We start from the raw sequence: 19,666 nt of genomic DNA, 5'->3' as shown, positions 1-19,666 counted from the left end.
ATAAGTGACGCTGTCCTCTGAGCAGTGTTCTACAATATTTGTCCGAACAACAACCCGATCTGTTTTCTTCTTTCCCTTGCACAGTCTAAGTTTCTTTACCATATTTACAATGCCCATGACATCTCGTCTTGATTCGTATCTAGCAGACATCAGAATACTCTCAAGGTCAATCTCTACATCTCCTACATGTAATGTCCATGAATTTTTATTTAAGAAAGAAATGTTGAGCATTACTTGGTGATGATTAACCACTAATCCACTCTGAATTAAAACTCACTTGTGCGTCATTTTTTCCAGTTATCCATCCATACCCTGTCACGATGAGTGAGATATCTGAAAAATTACAATGTGACTCATCACTACTATCCTGCCTGAATTTAAGGTTTATGTGATATGATACACGTACTCCATCTGCCATAAGTGTTGTTGAGTTCACATGGAACAAGTTATTTAGGATTCTCCCAAGAAGGTTCTTCGATACGCTATCAAGGTTATGAGCAAGGCGTTCCTTATTAACTGCCATCAGGACCTCATCTGTGCCAACTTTACTGTTGGGATACACCTCCATATTCTTCTCTAACCTGAAAAGTAAAACCCGATGTATAGTTTGGGCAGCTTCCGGACTTTGGGAGGGGGTACCTGCCACTCCAAATCCAGGCAATGACTCGGCCATATTTGAAATTGTAATGTCAACTGCCATTGTGAAAGAGTACTGTATATTTGCATATGTACATGTTATCTATCTATATATTTTTCCTAGTTTATATTGTAGTAGGGTTGGTGATATTTTTCAGCAAGGAAAGCACATGGCAAGTACAGCACTAGTTAATAGCAAAAAATATACGTTTCATTTTTTACAGTTTGATATATAAAATTGTATATTTACATCCCTTCTTTACTTTAAATAAGTATAACATAACTTGGACATTGTGTGGCCAAAAATAAATAATGGTCATTTTGAATGCTTGTGTACTGTATAGAATTGTGAATAATATTTCAAAATTATTACTTATCGGTCTATTGTACGAGGTTTTTATATTATTATATTCATGTTCCATCTCTGAATATAAATACGATTTTGGTGATACAGTGGATACAGTGATACAGACTACAGTGAATAACGTGATACAGATAGTGGTGTTTGCGAGTGAATTTTCGATAACACAGCTGAAAAGCAAGTATTAATTATGATTATAATTAATTATAGAGATCCGATGAAATTATTTAATCAACAGCTAAATAGGTTTTACGTTAAGTCTTACCAATTGATCAAATGCATATTATCAACGTGAAAGAGGTTGTGAGGTTATCAAGCGTTGCACAGGTAAAAAAATTTATTTGAACTTCCCGCGTGACAGTTTGTTTACGTCATTGACATATGAAAAGCTGCATTGCTGGGGGCATGGTATGGTAATATAAATTATAAGCCATGTACATTATAATATAATTAGATAGTTTTAAACAAGTTCTTATTAAATGTGTTGATTTTTTCTTACTAAAAAGTTTTTAACTCACCTGTATTTTCCACTTCTTGAAGATATTTACCTTGATTTTTCGTTGATTTTTTAGTTACAGCAGAGTTACTGCGACTAATCAGCGATGAGCCGGTGTTGAGTGCGGGGTAGTTCTGAATTCACTAATCATGGCGTTTGTGTTTACGTTGGAAGTTACGAAAGTCTGGTAAATTGGACAATAGTTGTGACTATTCCAGAAGAGAAGGAACCGCGTGTGGGTTTTCATATTTCCTGATCTCGGACGGTTAAAATGGTATCAAGGTCTTTGTGTTCGGTTGTCTGATTGCTGAGATCTAGCCATTTTTGTTCGCGACTCGGTTATCATCGGTCTACAAGTAATTTTTCTCATTGGCCAAAAACAGTGGTTTGCCATCAAGTTTAACGGCTCTAATGTGGAATCGAGGTACAGGGGTGGATTAATTGTTGTGCATGGTCGAAGTGGATACAGCTTGGTGCAAAAGTTGATAGAATAAGTGTGAATTTCTGTCTGTGGTTGGAGCTCAAATGAAAGGTTACTGTGATCGCCAGCGTGCAGAAGTTAGATCCCTTCTTCTCTTTTTATATAACACATTTTAATTTTTTATTTCGCCTCAGGTCCCTGTGGTGGTGACAGTGTGCATTTGTTTGTTTTCCAAATACTGAAATATCACTTATTTTATGACAGTAAGTTAACATTGTAACCAGGCTTAAAATTGGCGTGATGCACCCGAATGCGGTAAAAGAGATTCACCAGATCAGCATAGAAATGTTCTACCGCTGCAGCCTCCATATCCAAAATTAATGACGATAATGGTTCAAAAACCGACAAGTGTTCATGAAATGTTTCGTGTTTAATGTTTACTGGTGGAATGCTGCGGAATGCGATCTCAAGCTATCGTATTATGAACACAATCTCTACTTTTGGCTTTGTCAAACCACCCCTGTCTAACGTTGCGATTAGTTTGCTACCCTCAATGTCCTCAAGCTGTGACACAACATTCAGGTGATGTGCCTTCAGGCGAGGCAACAAATACCCAGCAATATAGTCAATGATGTCATCTTCTACTGTTGTTATGTGACATTGTGTCAATTGACAAATCGTCTTCGGGCTGTAGTTCACACGAACCAGCTCTTCCATGAGCTCCAAAGCAACTGATGTTGCAATAGCTTTAGATCCTTAAAAATTAGAAACATTTGCTTGCCTTATATTCTCAATTGTCTAGGATTAAAACACTTGGTCACTCTGAATCTGACATATCTAATTAGTTGTAGAATGTATCTATGAAACATTAGTAGCAACGAAGCTGAAAATATTTATTGCAGCATTTGGACTTTTCTAATACTTGAAATAAATAGGAAAGATTTAATCATTTTATCTGCACAACTCACCGGTGCATTTAGTGATGATTCCAACGTTCTTACTAAGTGCTGCGTGAAATGCTGTCCAAACATGTCTCCTTAAACTTTGCAGGTGAAGCCTTGTGTTCACGAGACAGCCACTCAGAAAGTTGAATGTCTTTGCAATCTGTGAGCCTGCCCGTCGAGTCACGTGATTATCATAACCGCGCCAGCACCCGCAACCGTTCATTTTTAATGACAATGTGATCATGTGATGATTGTTCTGCGATGTGCAGCCCAAAATCACTTCAAATCGTCATGAGTGTTGTTTATGACGCCAATCGGCAATAAATTAGTCAGGTCGTAGGGCGACCTGAGCCCGGCTTAATTTTTAATTTGAGATCATATTGCTAATTATCAGCGCTGCTGCATGGATAAAATGAATTGTTAATGAAAGTGTAGCTCACCACAAAAAAGGACACAAATGAGTGAGTGAGAAGAAGTCAGTTTTAATTGAGCAACCGTCGACGTACATTATAGAACTGAAGAGTATATATGGGAGAACTCCCATTATATACTCTTGATAATTATATGTGTAATTTTTTATGTGAAAATAAATGTTTGAGATGTGAAAGTCTGAGATGTGGGCGAGTGATAGCGTTACACCTAAATGATCACCATTTAACGTTTTTTATAATATTCAGATTTAGGCACTGCCTAAAAGCGGAGCTCCCGATGTGTAATGTGTAAGATTGAGAGGATACGCTTATTCCACGTAGCTGCTATATACCACGTGATAATGGTGTTTCCCTGCCCATAACACAACTTTTGTCAAAGGTTAATTGGTTGCATGGAAGTGTTTACTTTGTATGAGTTTTTCTAGGCGGTAGCACACGGTTGACATCTGTATATCGCAATAATACTTTTTAAACCAAAATGAATCACAATTTGTGACGCTATACCCGTTTTGATGTTTCTTAGCGATGGCGTTCGAACTAACTAGGTTATGCTGCATTCCGACATGTTTTGTAAAACTTTACTCTAATGTAGACGTTTTATCGGCAGGGTGGAGTGGAAACACCAATTTTGCATTAAAGATATTGTCAATGAAATGTGAGTGTGACACCACTGACTGTTATCTGCGTGTCTATAACATAATATGCTATATAATTGCCAAAACCTACCTAATTTGCATTTTTTTGATTTTTTAAATATCAAAACCCCTGGCCCTTATTCATTCACATACCAAAAATGAGCAAAATCCGTTGAACCTGAACTGACTCAATATGGGAGCATAGCAGTATGTAGCCCTGGTATTCTGTATGTTACTCTAACTCGTCGGTCGGTGATCGTAGACAATGATGGTCGAAGAGGTTGTGTATGTTATATAAGATTTAGACGTCTTTATTGGAATACATATGTGCTGCAGCTTACATGCGTGGGTCGGGTAGCCAGTGCCTCACCCGACTCCCCTCGAACCTTCTTTCCTCTTCCTTATATATCTATCCCCTTATGCCATACGGCACTGCTCGTTATACCCAATGAGCAGCTCGCCTGCCGTATTGATTCCCTATAATTCCGCTGGCCGGGTAAAACATGTTCGGACAGGTGACTATGAGTCATCAGCAGCTGTTGCCACCCCTGTACTGCGTTGCATCCTCTCCGCTATGCCGCAGTAACAATTCTCGTCTCCACAAGTAACAACTATACCCAATTTCAAACATGTGGGTCAAACGGTTCCTGCGTCATCGTAGCCAAATGCTGACGGACGGACGGACAGACGGACGGACAGACGGACGTACGACGGACGACGGCCCATGGCAATAGCTCATCTTGACGATGTCAAGGTGAGCTAAAATCACTTACTATTACACTGCTGAACTTGCTTGGTAAATGCTTCATCGTAATTATCATCGAGTGTCATTTTGTGCAAGACACTCTTGACAAGCTCAACAGTTACAGTGATTGGCTGGAAAGAACATATAGGTAATTTTTATCCATACATTTTCGGCTTAGTAATTTCGGCTTATACATTTTCGGCTTATTTTCGAACATAGGTAATTTCGGCTTATTGGTAAAATTATTCGATTGTGTAAGGCTGTATTATTTATAATATATAGTTGAAATAGTTAGAAGAATGAACGCAACAAAAATGATTTATTATATATACATTGATTTGAATGTTTTATTATTTATTAATGAATTTTAATTCACAGACAAAACAGAGCCAAACAATTATCACCAGCAAAAAGTAAGGTAACTGGTCTCTCATAAAAACAATTTAGTCACAATGGAATTACTATAAAATTATGCAAATCATGCACAGAATATTATGGCACATTCTAAACTAAATATGACACACAACCTCTTAGACACACAATTTCTAAATTACCATGGTATAGTTATGAATTATTGGTTAATCAGCAATGGAATTGCACATGTACCATGTGTACTCAATATATTTCATTTCGTCACATTACTGCTGAATTCTAATAGTAATACAATGGCCAGCACCACGAAGAAATGCACGTAGGTCACGCAAATCAGCTGAATCTATCACTTTACCTCTGAAGTTACTAGTATACATGGTCGCAAACTATCCAAAGGTTCTGCTCCGATGCTAATGTTGTCAAGCTCCTGCAAAGAGAATATTATTATTACTATATACACTGGTGGACAGTTTAACACTGCACATGCGCTAAGGTCAAAGGTCGGAAGGAGTTGCCGTCCGCGTGATTTTTTTTCCTAGGTCAATCAAGAACATAGGGCTGTAGTGAGCGCTGCTATTGGTTGGGCTTGTTTCGTCGCTCAATGACGTCACAGTCTTGTCATATACATAGCACATTCAAAATTCTTAGTTCAGATATGACTCAATAGGGTAGCGAGTACAGCGCGAGCGTCAAGTATGAAAGGTCGGTTGATCGAATCCCATTCGTTTTCTAATTATTTTTCTGTTTTCTGTATTTTCCCATCTTTATTCGTTTAACGTTTTTTTCCAATTAACGCAAATATTTACATGATTTATTTACAACATTTTAATAACAACAATTAATTATTAGCATGTACCACAGAGGTAAACGGGCACTCTCGCTGTGATTCTACGGCGTTTCTTTGGCTGCTTGTCAGACTTTGCTGCATTCGGACTGCAGGGAAGTTGTTCTAGAGCAGAACGTACATGTACACGTGCGCGTGTGCTGGTATTTGTCTTCTCTTGTGTAGGCTCTGTAACAGCTCTGCTTGTGTCACATGGGTTCTCCTGGTTGCCAGAATCTTCCTTTTCCACAGTCAGTAGCTCCGGCAACACATGATTCCGCCAGAGCCAGGTCAGCTTCTCTTCCAAACTACACCAAAATTGGTTGTCATCAAAAATTCTCACACGCTGGTGGCCATGGTATGTATAAACGAAAAGATCACAATCTGATCTGTTTAGCATGTGCAATTGCCCCTGGATTTGAAAATAATGCGGTTGATTGTTATCTAGTGTAAATTTCCCGTGCTTGTCAAGTTTCAGATATTTTACATTCTCCTCTGATGGCACAGTATCCTTGACACTTTTTGGACACTTTATTTCACACAGTCCTTTCCCACAACAGACACACTACTTCGAGGTCAGCACTTGCAGCAAGCCAAGGCTTTTCATGAAACACTGACAGTCCCGAGTCACTGGCTTTGAACTTATTATGGTCATTTTTCATTAGAATAGTGTACTCTTTCTTGGCATGCGGTTCCAATGAAATTCCATGTTTCATGGCTATTGTTTTAATGTCCGGCTTTTTTCCCATTAAGGCGCTGACAAGTGCAGAGGGGTCCACATCATCCTTTTTCCTCATGGTGTCTACTCTGGAACTAACACTTTTAAACATAGAGGCAGTCACCCGACCGTGTCTCTGACTCCTCCAAGATAGCGAGTTGGACTGTTCAACTGTCTCTTGTCTTAAAATTTCACATTGGTCCGCTGACTATGAAATTTTTTCCAAGAACCTTTTTGCTGCTTCTTCCCTGTCTGTTATATTTCTCACACTGTCGGCAAGCCCCACCATTGACTCTGGGACGACTTTCTTTGGTGGTATGATTCGTCTCTTTTCCTGTAGTAGTGAAAAACAGGAATTTTTGATGTCATCTTTAAGAAAGTTGTACAGTTTTTCCCGCATCTCGACTCCATTTTTCACCTCTTCTTCTTGTTTCTTGGTCAGTGGGGTGAAGGCTTTTTTCATCCTCTTTTTCTTCTTTTCTTTCTCTACGTCACATGGTTTTTTACCATAATGTCCTTTCTTCCAAAGGCAATCACAGGCCTTTGTTGGTTTAAGGTTCACTTTTCCCTTTGGCACATTCCACTTGGTCAATTTGCCTGTGCATGCCCTCTTGCTCTCACCCGTCTTAACTGCATGTTCCACGCGAAATAATACACCAGCTATATGGTTCCACGTCCCAAGCATGCCAGCAGTGCATAAACAGTATGCCGACAGAATCTCCCCTCCGGGACCTTTTTGACTGTCCTGACGTATTGCAATCCAGACATTGTAACAACTCTGATTGAGAGATTGCGACGGAGTCACATTGGCTTTCAGAAAACACTTGTCGCTGTTTGGTCTGATGTCATGGACAAAAACTTCCTTAACCCACTCGCTGTCAAAATACCTATATGCCTTCCCTTTTTTGTACTCATTTAAGAGTCGATGCATTACATGCTTTGGTGTTGCACAACCCAGATACGTCGTAATATCTGTTATGTAGACTGATGGCCACAGTGTCATGCGGGCATTCCCTCCTTAATTTCCAGCTGGTCGATAAGGAAAAGAGATGTGGGAGAATCTCGCCATCCACCCGCAACTTGCCCTTGTACTCATTTAGCAGCCGTAGCTCGACCTGCTCTGCTTTCTCGTCTACAGGTATATTTTCTTCCTAGACACAAAAGGCTCTGTGGATTAAAAAAAATGATTACCATACGTGTAAAGTTTATTAAGAAACTTAACGGTAAAAACTATAAATAAAATTAATAAAATTAATTTCATACACTCACTCAGTCACTGTTTGTACACACGCACGCACGCACGTACGCACGCACACACACACACACACACATAGTGTGAAAAATGAGAACACATAAAAAAGGATAAATGAAAGGTACCCGGTAACACATGTGACATGATCCAAATACGTAATAAGTAACCAGTAACGGTACATGTAAAATAATTAAAATATGGGGTGGTCGACCCTTCTCTTGTCTAAATAGTTTGGATTATAGTTGGAGCACTGTTCTTCGACACAAACGTGAGCGACCTGTGTATGCAACGCAGACAATGCATCGAGATAAACAACATGGAGGAGTTTACTCGCACATCCGGGCTCTCGCGGAGATGCGAAACAACTGGCGCAGAACTGTTAATCGGTGTATTAGGCTGCTAAGCATGACTAACTTTGTTTAGACATAGATATAATATCTATGTCAGGAACTAATATAAAACAAGCAATGTCATGCGGAATACAATTAATTATATATCACAGATAATTGATATTATTATTTCTGTCTTGTGATATTTAACAAATGTTTACTTTTGAGACATCCGATATATATGCTAGATGCTGCCATTACGACTGTAGTTCATAAACCTGCCGCGTCAGCCGCAGTCGCGCCACCGGTCACTTCACCTGGATATTTACGGTGAAGTCCACCGGTCACCGGTCACGTACCTAGACATTTGCTAGAAATGCTCCTACAAAATTTTTCGCTACTTGGCGCGCATGGTTTGCTGTCAACAACCGAGTTTAAACGTTTTCCGTCGAGACACGCCCACTGCGACTGCCAATCACCGACACGTGTCTCGTCACGCGCGCCTACCAGCGAGCCGAGCTCTGTTGCTGGGCAAATTTCCCGTGATTATACATGACAGGTATACGGCCCGTACTAGCCCTTACCAACGTCAGTCTAGAACATATGCTGTTCGATAGATCGCGCCACTACGCTATATACACACCATCACCACCATCACCTTGTGAGTTTTAGCCGTAAATAACCTAATTCAGTTGCCGTTTGTCCTTTAGAGGCATATGCATTTTTTATTGCATTCCTTCATATTCATTGAAATAGTCTACTATACCTAGTAGTAGTACCTACTACTAGTACCTATACTTAGCTACTACCCCTCCCCTCCCCCCAGTACTACTACTACCACTACTAGTACTACCACTAGTACTACTACTAGTACTACCACAGGAACTTGAAGCGTTTCAATAAAATATAATGCTAACTAAATACCAAATTCTTAATGTTTCTATATTCTCTTTCTCCTATTATTGCCGACAGTTTCCTGTAAATTCCATCCAAATCCTACGTCCAACCATACGCTGCCGGCGCCATTGCGGCCGGCCTTCGCGGCGCGACTGTTGCACGCTTACACACACATAAATAAATAAATATATATATATATATATATATATATATTGAAACGCTTGAAGTGCCTGTGACTACTACTACAGTACAGTAGTAGTACTAGTACTACTACTAGTAGTGTTTATTACTGGACATGCTCTCCATCCTTGAGCCCTACTACTAGTAGTAGTGCTACAGTAGAGTACTACTACTACTGCTAGTAGTAGTAGTACTACTACTAGTTTACAGTTAAAGAATTAAATTCCCAATTGCAATTCCCCCCCCCCCAAAGTGGGTGCCCCCAAATCCATCCCTCGGTAAATGCCCCCCAAGGACCATCTGTACGACCTCCTATCTAAGTTGCAACTTCCTCCCATGTCCCAAATGTCTGCCCTCGGTGTCCCCCCTAAAATTCCGGACTGTTCGCTTGCAGCTATAGATCCGTGCGCCGGCCTATGCATTCGGCGCACGAATCCATAGCTGCCAGTGCTGCAAACTGTCGTAGGACGTTCCCGCGGTCGCGTGCGCCTCGCCGCAGAACTGCGCGCAAGATCTGCGCTCAGCAGTTAGGATCAACACCTTTCGGCAACACTTCTCTGGTATCCCGTCTCATCTGGACAATTGGCAGCCCGGATATCCGTGCAAAGCGCGAAAAACGCCGCGTAGCGTCACACTAACACAACTACGCTGCACCGATTCTACGCAATTGAATAGGTCCACTTTATACGCAGAAACGCTGCAATCGGTCCATTGAGCAATTCTGCCCATTGCACGGCGGGTTACACTACCCAGGTAGCTAGACATTTCCTCGAAGGGCTCGTACAAAATATTTGGCTACTCGTCGTGCTTTGTTTTCTGTAAAAAAACGGTTTCACTTTTTTGTTGACATCACTGTACATCAGTGTACATTAGTGTAGTACATATGGCGTGCGATAGATGGCGCAACGAGGCTATATACATACAGGCAGATTGAATTTCCACTGCAGATTTATCTGTCTATGAGCGAGGAAAGCCGAAATCTTCTCCTGGTCGAGTTCCTCCTATGCTTTCCGCAGCTCCCTCTTGGCTCTGGCAAAGTTGGTCAAAGAACCTTCGTATTTCGTTAATACAAGAGTCCGTGTCTAGGCTGTGGGCGATCTCGAGGTGGATGACACGAATGGCTAGACAAGTGAAGATCACTTCCCAGCGCTTGACCATGCTACGTCCACGCTTAATTTCGAAGGGACCGAAATAGTCTATTCCGGTTCTGGAGAAGAGCGGCTCGTTGGCTCTAAGACGGTCCTTCGGCAGGTCTGCCATTTTTTGTTGACATACCTTCGCTGAGTATGAACGGCAGATGACACATCTCTTGGCCAATTTTCTGACGGCGCTTGGGGCCCCAGGTATCCAGTATCTCTGACGTAGGCTCGCCAGGACACTATTTCTCTCCAAGTGACCTACCGGCGTGTGCGCATTCTCCAGCAAGCGAGCTGCAAGCGTAGACTCTGGGTATAATGTACTGGTGCTTAGCTGCCTCGCTTAGACTTGATCTTCTCAAACGGCCCCCGACACGCAAGATACCATCTTCTACGAACGGGTCCAGTTGTCGGATAGTATTCTTCTTTTTATGGCCTCCCTTGCCGTCCGGACCGTTTAGCTCTATGGGATAGTGCTTCCTTTGTTCATGCCGGATTAAGGCTTCCTCGCCCTTACGGCGTTGTTCTGTTGTCAGAGGAATGCACCCAGTGTCTCTGCAGAAGTTTTTCTCTCGCCATCTCTTCATTTCCTTGTCAACGTCTAGTTGATCCTGCCCAATGAGTTCCTTTTGGTACGCTGCTGCACCCCCAGTTCACGACTCTGGCAGAGACTGATGTGATCTTATGCAGATCTGAGTAGTTTTCAATGATTGAGTCAAGGAAAGACGGCTGTGTGCTTCCTATGGTAGCACTGACCACCTTTGCTTTGGCCGCTTTTACTTCTGGGTCATTAACTAACGACGTTGGAGCCAGCTTAAGTTGTATCGGCCAACTGTCTTCCTTCTTCTATAGGAAGTCTGGTCCCGCACTGCATCTGTTTCCTACAGTGAACGCTCTCACACCAAGACCCTTGGATGCATCGTCTGCAGGGTTTGACTCTGTGTTGACGTATCTCCATTGTGCTACGTCTGATCCATCGTGTATGATGGCGACTCTATTCGCTACAAAGGTGCAGAATTTGCTGGTCTGATTTGCTATGTACCCCAAAACAGTCGTGCTATCTGTCCAAAAGATTGTGCTATCGATTGGGATTTCCAACTCTCTAACGATGATCCTGTTTATCTTAACTGTGACCGTTGCTGCTGTCAACTCTAGACGAGGAATCGTCTGCCTTTTGAGTGGGGAGACTCGTGATTTTCCTAGCAGGAAGGCACAGTGTTGTTGGTCCCTTTCGTTGGTAAGGCGGAGGTAAGATGCTGTACCATAACCCATTTCAGACGCATCACTGAAGTGGTGTAGCTGTGCTTGTTTGATGTGCCCAAAACTCGGCGGCTGTCCATTTTGAAGTTGATTATTCTGTCCAGGTCGTTCAGCCATTTGTTCCAACGTTCCAGTATTTTCTTCGGAACGGAATCGTCCCAACCGAGTTTCTGTCGGCGAGTTTCTCCGTAAGCGCGACATATAGGAAAAGCATTGCTCCGTTTCTTCTCCTGTGGTGGCAGCGGCACCCTCCTGCCATTTCCCACGCCATAACACCTGAAATTAGTTGTTAAAATAGAATGCATCAAAATACAAATGATATTTATTTAAAAAATAAACAGTCTGCAAAAAGAAAACAAATGCACTTGTTCACTGACAGCAATCAAATTTTAATATTGATATACTTGATAATTATGATCATTGATGACAATAGGCTGAAATTAATAAAAAAGCTTTTAATGTAAATATGCTGTATATTTACTACCATTATAAGTTCATGACATACCTGACAATGCCATGCATGCGCATTGGCATGCATAACACTCAGGAAGGGTTTCATATGCGTGACCAAATCACGCACTTCCTCAGAGGAGGTTGCCTTTCTCTGGAGCCACGGCCAATAGCGGCACATCACATCTGTGCAGAAGAACTTGCTGCCATTTTTACTGGCAACAAGTTTCTGTAGGAATAGGGGGTACGCAAAGACCTCGCCCCTCGTCATACTTATACTGCCCATCATAATGTTATGCCGGCAGGCCACAACTTCTAATCCTGTCTCGTCCAGTGGTCTACGAGATGCAATGTTTACTCTGGCAGCAGTCCAATCACCGCAGGCTGATGTCATTGCCTAACAAAACAAAGCCTGGTTAGAACAATATCTCAGAATATATTTTTGATGCCAGTGATTATACAATTTAGTGTGGAACTATGTAACTGTGAATTTGTGATTGACAGCATTTATCTTCAGGAATGTGTGTAGTGCAGGCTATGGCATCCTATGCTATACAGCCTAGGTTAGACATGGCCATTGAATCCATTAGGGTCTACTGACTATACAGCGATTTGTGTTATACATCGAATGTTATATGTAGGAGAATAGAGTATATCTTATAAAACATAAGTTGTATAGTATACCTTTTCTTTACTGGACGGAACGCTGGTGTAGGCACCAACAAATTCCTGCACCACGTCACTATCCGCCACAAACTTCCCCTCAAAGTATGAAGTTCCCACACCTCTGCAATAAAGAATATGGGTAGTATTTTATTTTTGTTTATAAAATGCATTTTTCAAACGGGTTAACTCAGTTCATTTACAAAAGTTTATGGGCTAAAAGAACAAGCTTTTCAGCATGATTATCTTAATCCTAAATAAAGTTATGTGCCAGCTGTTAGTACAGTAATTTGTTAACAGTAGGTTAACTTAATTCTCTGTTGATGTCTTTGAAAATTATGTAAAAGCAACACAATTGGCTCACCTTGGAACATTTGCGAAACGGTAAAGTTTCATGTTGCCATTGGCATGTGCAGCATGCTGCCCTTCTGAACATGCCGGGTATTGCAAGAAATCCTGCGTAGTGAGCTGGGATAACTCAAACTGGAGGTTTCTCCATTTTCGAAATGCCCGCCTAAATACATGGGTAGGGATGGAGGCCTTCTACAAAAAATGTATACACCATAACTTAAACACTTACAATGCTCATCTCACATGAAGTGTCTGTTTCAGTATGAAATTTTAGATTATATTCTTACAATATGAATTAGGATGATTGAAACTAACCGTTCCACACTCCTTTGACATCTGAGAGATTGCTGACAGAAACCTGGATTCAGGAAACTCAGGGCAGATATTGTGGAAGGAGTTCCACGCTCTGAAGAGTTCCTCTGAGAACACTACCGACACTCGGACTGGAGTACCTGGCCACCATCTGTTACTGACCAGTAACTCCAATGATGGCTGGTGTGTGTTACAGCCACACTCACCAAAGGTGTATCTTGTGAGATACAGATCATATCTCCCTGTATGTACAGTAAAAACGCACCATATACATATGACTGTTATATAAACAATATAAATTATCATAAATCTTGCATTTTTGCATATAAATTGCTATAATGCTATCAAATCAATTGCTAGCTTTATACTGGACATATTTAAACCATTTAGCGTAACAGCCGACACTCCAGCTCCCACCGTCACCTCCTTCTTGCTACTGCCGCAGTCCCCACAGAATGAATCTGTACGGAGGCGCAATGGCAGCACTCTTTCTGTGGAATTAAAGACTACATCATTTCTAGGATGTAACGCCAATACATTATCATCACTGAGTAATTTTTGCGACAATGTGATATGAGCTACCTAGTCAGGAAGGCGAGACATCTTTAAATTAATTTACATAAAAAATATGACATTAAATTCAATTTACAACCCAATACTGGGTTGATAAACTCATATAATTTCTTATTCTCCAGCTAAAATGCAGAACTAGCACGTACGAATAGCAATGATACGATTCCCAACCGGATCGTAATGTTGGCATGTTGTCAACTCAGTCCACTGCCCTTCAGCCTGCATTTTCCTGTCGTGCAATGGATGCTTATTGTGTGCATCGTCGTCACATGCAGCACACAAACACGCATTGCACTGCCGGCAGTATATGGAACCTGCAAACGCATAAATAGTTCTCGCATAACAATGTGTTTGTATTTAGATGGTTGTGTTACATCGTCAAGTCATACGACTTCACATATTCCTATAACAACAAGTATTTCATATTATATTCATGGCAATTATGATCTCTCTAGAAGATTTATCTGCACTTGTTTTTATCAATACTGCAATGTAAGAGCAGAATTACTTCTATGTGTTCAATATGGAGAGATCTGGTAGAGCTCCCGGCCGTCCTCTACTTGGTAATGGCTGGCTAAAATGGCCATTACCTCCATTAGGCCGATGTCTCCTCGCCCCTCCAAATAGGCCTTGACTTGTAACTTCGGCGCTATTGCCCTTACAACGCCTTGGACTAATTCCCTCTCCGTTACCCCTCTCTCTCGGGCCCTGTCGAGCTGATGCTGTACTGACGCATATGAGAGGGTGCTAGGGTCACCCAGCTCACCAATTTTACCCACAATGACAAAGTCCTTCTTGAGGGTGACCGACTCCGGGACCGCGGGCTGCACCTGCAGCTGTCTCTCCATCAGCTGCGTTAGCATTTTGATATGTTCCAGCTGAGTCTCCACCACACGTTGCAGGTCCATGGTAGGTTGTACAGAGGAGGGCGCGGGACTTGCTGTTCCTGTTCCGCGTTCGACATGCTGTTACTCTATTCAGGGGCCCCACGTTGGGCGCCAAATGTTACCGGTACTTTAAGTGTGTATTATCACTATTATCAGTATAAATACCAGTACCTCGGGGTTCAGGCCCCTGTCTTGTGGTTGTCGAACGCTCACGCAAGTATTTCAAATAACAGCAACACTCCTCGAGCAGTTAAAACTTATATGTTCTTTCACAAACACACATTGATTTGCAAAAACGACTTTCTCTCTCCCGCGTCACTTCTCCCCTCACAACACGCACGCCAGCGCCATCTATCGTCAAATAAAACTATAAACGGAACAACTCTACATAACAATATATACTAACCGCTACATATACCCCTAGGGACGTGTCCTAATGGAAGTCCTGCAACATCCCGAACCGTCATTTCCCTCTTCACATCTGTTACCATGTCATGCATTTGGATGCTAAATTCAGTCAAAGGTGGAATCCACACAAGGCATGAATCTAGATCATGTATGTTTGTGTATTCCCTATCGACTGACAATAGAGTCTTTGGATCAGTCATCGGGGGCCGTATATAGTAGTGATGATAGCCCTTTATAACCGCATTTTCTAGTCTGACATTTATTACAGGTGAAGCTAATCCAGACTCAGAGGTGGAAGGCAGTGGCACGAACGGATCACTAGAAGAGGCAGCCTCTGGAATTGTCTCTGAATGAGTGGTCTGAAATTGGAAGAAAAACAAGCATATAATTTCACTTGGTGTCAAATACCTGTCTAAATTTATGATGACATAAGTAATATTAATGTTTACTAATCTAAAATAAAATTAAGCAAGGTGATCTATCAGTATGAAATGAATACAGTGAACATTGAACAAAAAATCATCACAAAACTGATTTGCATATTATGCAGTTGACATTAGGTACACATTTAAAATACACATATCCCTACTCACACCTTGACACATACACTATGGCTGACACTCCGGGCAATAGAAGAGTGCATCGTCTGGTGGAATGTCAACGGTAGAACAGTCTGAGTGTATCCACCCATTACACTCGTCACACTGGACCCACTGGCTTCCGGCTGTATCGTCCATCCACGCCATTTTACACCCTATGCATGTAACATTCTCTTCGGATGTGTTTGCCTTTTGTTTTTTTTGAATGACTTTCTTCGCCTTTATGTATTGCAGCTTTGCCTTTTTCTCCTTGTCAGCAAAAACTCTAATCTTATCTAACTGCCTCGGCACTATTGTCCTAATGCTCTCAGCAGACGTCAAGTTATCAGGCAGGGTGTTCAGCACTGTAACTCGCTTTGGCCTTGATTCGTGAGCACGGGGGAACACAAGGGCTTCTCGCACGGATGGTGATATGTTGTCAGAATGAGGGCTGTTACCGAGAATTTATGCAATAGGTGGCAGCACCACGTAAGCCGGTCTTGCCTCGGGTATTCTAACAATACATTATACAATACACGCCAACCTGTTGATAAATGCTGTCAACATTCTATTGAAATTTGAGAGCAAATCATGCCTGAAACTCTTTGTTGTGTGCCCCAATGCAACAAAAGGGGTGGGCATTCATTTCCTTCTGACAAAGATCTCCGGAAGAAGTGGATAATAGCTATACGTCGAGATAAATGGATCCCGGGAAAATCGAGTGTTGTATGCAGAGCGCACTTTGTGGTCGACGACTACATTTCAAGAACTTACGAATGTAAATATTCTCTGCCGTAACTAAATTGTGGATCCATGATTTCTCTGGGAGTCACTGTGTACATTTAAGTGAAGTGTATGTACTGTTGCTAAATTTGTTGATAAATGGCGATGAAAATCAGGTGAAACCCTGTAATTCCCAAACGTGTTAAAGTTCGATTCAGAATTGTTTATTCTAGTTGGCTTATTAAAATTTCAAGGAGGGACACTTTTAATTAATATTATTATGGCCAGCACATTCGTGTTTATGAGCTACTTAAACAACTAATTTTTTAAATGCAGATGCCTTAAATTTGTTGATTTTTAGTTAAATGATTATCTTTTTTTTCACTGATTTCAGGGTCTTCTCCATTAATAAAGCGGTTAAAAAAGGGTGCTGTGCCATCAGTGTTTCCCTGGTTATCCACTCCATCCCCTACTGTTCTTGAAAGGAGAGAACGGGCTGCGAAAAGATTGTGTACCAAGCAACTATTGTTTGGTCAAAACCTGCAGTCTGATATGATTTCTGGAGACAACATTGAAATCGGCAGAGAAGTCACTATAGACCAGGACTCCAGTGAAAGTGCAGACAGCAGTACAGTAGTTTTGGAGATGGAAGGTACAAACTCGGTGTCAACCCAGACTGCATCTAACCCATTCTCTATTGAACACTTCATAGCTGATGATGCAGATGTTCACTTCTACACTGTATTATTATAATAAAAAAGTGCAGTGTTTAAGTGTCCCGGATCAGTTTTTTCTTACACTGATTAAACTGAGACAACATAAGATCAAATTTGAACTGAGTAGAATGTTTTGTGTCTCAGAATCTACTGTCACAAATATTTTTGTAACTTGGGTGAACTTTATGAATGTTCAGTGGCGTGAAATAGATTTGTTTCCATCCAGAGACTTAGTGAAGTATTTTGCACCATCTGATTTCAAACAAAAGTTCCCTACTACTCGTATATTCATTGACGGTGTTGAATGTCCTGTTAAGAAACCTAGTGCACCCCGTGCTCAGCAGAGCACATTCTCAACTTACAAAAACAGGAATACTGTCAAGAACTTGGTTGGATGCACGCCTGGTGCACTAGTATCCTACATCTCCCCTAGGTATGGTGGCTCTGTCAGTGACCGGCAAATCATCGAAAGAAGCCACATACAAATATCTTGTGACCCAGGCGATTCCATAATGGCTGACAAGGGTTTTAACGTACAGGACTTATTTGCCCCATTCAATATTACTGTCAACATTCCCACTTTCTTTAAAAAAAAACCGTATGTCTGGAGAGTGTGTAATAAAAGACCGTAAAATAGCTAGCAAGAGGGTACACATCGAGAGAATTATAGGATTAGGAAAAACATACAAAATTTTAACTCAACCCATGACCGGTCCTGAAACAAACTTGAGTAGTGAAATCATCTTTATTTGTTACATGCTATGTAATTTCAGGAGTTCCATTGTATCTAAAATGGCATAGTACAAGATGTAAAAGGACCTGTCAATGGATGATTGCTAGCAAGCCCTATATAGAACTGTGTAGTGATAAGAGAATGCATATTTTAAAAATCATCAAATTTGTATATTTTATTCAGCAAAAAAATGTATGTTGTCATTTATATAATATCATCTTCTAATTTTTTATTTGAAGTATGATTGACAATGTGACCCAAGTGATAAAAAGCTAGATTTACTGGAGATATTTACATTTCTATTCAGTAATTACTGCATTCATGACCATGAGTAGAGACTGTAGTCTTTGTAGAAAAATCTTTCGATAACAGCAGTGCGAAAATGTGACTGGAAAAAGTTTTCTAAGCATTTTAATAAACTCATCATCTCTCATGATCCGGATAACTTTCATATCCTTAAACGTAAACACTGTAAAGTCGCACATAGTAGCTCCAGTGCAAAACAACTGGCCCTGAACTTGGTAGTAGTAGTTATGTTGTTTAAGAAGTTTCAGTTCATCACTATAGCTGTCATGAACGAGATATGGGACATTAACTGGGGTAATGGACCGTTCACGTGCTACATATGGGCATTTTATCTAGAACCAACAGATTGTCATCAACAACAGCATCAGGAGATGCAGCCAAGTAAGGGTGAGTAAGGCTAACCACAAGTCCTGAGCTTCTCGTGTTCACATTATTTGTTTCTTCATATTTGGCCAAGGCGATTTTTTCACATCGCTGTCCATGTCGTATTGGGGCGCATTTGATTTTGGTCACAGTTGTAAATGATCTCACCAATTTTCTAAAGACAGTTTTATCTGTGGCCTTACATATGCGGCCAAAGTTGGATGAAGTAAGCCGCTTGCAACGCTCCTCAAACCATGCAGCATTTCCAGTCTGTCCTCGAGTTGTATGCTCTATTTCTGTCCTCTTTTCCTGGGTAATGTTGGTGAGTGAAATAGATGACAAGAAGTCGTTTTGCATTGTATCAAAACAATAGTCGTGGTCATGTGCCACTGCATATGGATTAGCAGGCTTAAACAGCTGGAAAATTGGCGTAGTTGAGACACCTGTTGCATTCAAGCAGGTATTTTGAAAATAGTCTTTATAGCTAAAGTTTCCAGCGTTAGTGTACTTGGGTGGTCTTGGGTCAAAACTTATTCTATGATTTTGACCTTTCACAAGCTGCAGGTCTGTTGATTTTATTGGTGTTCCTCGGTAGGCTTTGCTGTGATGGAAGGTCTGACGTCTCTGTGTACATGTAGTTGCAGCATACACTTCTCCATTTTGAGTGAACAAGTGGAAGGCATACAACACAGCAACAACATGCTTACAGTGAGAACCAGGGCCCATTCCAGCAGCACAGTCACATTGGCATTCAAGAATCACTCTTTTTAACAATTTGATGTCCACAAGATACGATACTGACTTTTTCATTTCTGCACAACATTGGCTATGTATATAGATATCATCTCCAACCACACAAACACGGATATATTTAAGAAAGCGTTCAAGACACAGATTCTTTGCCTTTGAGGTTAAACCTTAGTCATACGATCGGAGGTAGCTGTTGACGCTGCTTAATGGAAAGCTT

At 41.1% G+C, this 19,666-nt stretch overlaps 2 protein-coding genes across 3 annotated transcripts in view; one reads left to right on the top strand and one right to left on the bottom strand.

Moving 5' to 3' along the window:
- The first annotated feature begins 723 nt into the window (after nt 1-723).
- LOC106815875 lies at nt 724-18,242 on the top strand. 2 transcript variants are annotated; one of them, XM_014820400.1, is made up of 3 exons: nt 724-734; nt 16,976-17,823; nt 17,948-18,242. In XM_014820400.1, the coding sequence occupies exons 2-3, from the start codon at nt 17,297-17,299 to the stop codon at nt 18,096-18,098; spliced, it is 678 nt and encodes a 225-aa protein (XP_014675886.1). In that variant the 5' UTR covers nt 724-734; nt 16,976-17,296; the 3' UTR covers nt 18,099-18,242. The 2 variants fall into 2 exon arrangements, with proteins under 2 accessions (XP_014675886.1, XP_014675885.1); XM_014820399.1 differs by lacking the exon at nt 724-734 and adding an exon at nt 16,343-16,636.
- The window catches only part of LOC106815876, a 23,866-nt gene continuing 5,717 nt past the window's right edge, over nt 1,518-19,666 (bottom strand). The window contains exon 4 of the mRNA XM_014820401.1: nt 1,518-2,178. Within this exon, the coding sequence (XP_014675887.1) occupies nt 2,170-2,178 (9 nt within the window). The 3' untranslated portion in view covers nt 1,518-2,169. The remainder of the gene's footprint in view (nt 2,179-19,666) is intronic.

Source organism: Priapulus caudatus, unplaced genomic scaffold (assembly GCF_000485595.1).
Source record: "Priapulus caudatus unplaced genomic scaffold, Priapulus_caudatus-5.0.1 Scaffold1223, whole genome shotgun sequence".
In the NCBI taxonomy this organism is placed as follows: domain Eukaryota; kingdom Metazoa; phylum Priapulida; class Priapulimorpha; order Priapulimorphida; family Priapulidae; genus Priapulus; species Priapulus caudatus.
This window is presented reverse-complemented; position numbering and strand designations above follow the sequence as displayed.

What these genes read in the sequence shown, in the direction of transcription:
- LOC106815875 (XM_014820400.1), top strand. Translation starts at nt 17,297, where the DNA reads ATGATGCAGATGTTCACTTCTACACTGTATTATTATAATAAAAAAGTG. An exon ending in TCCATAATGGCTGACAAGGG is followed by an intron (nt 17,824 to 17,947) that starts TTTTAACGTACA and finishes TAGCAAGAGGGT; the next exon opens with ACACATCGAGAGAATTATAG.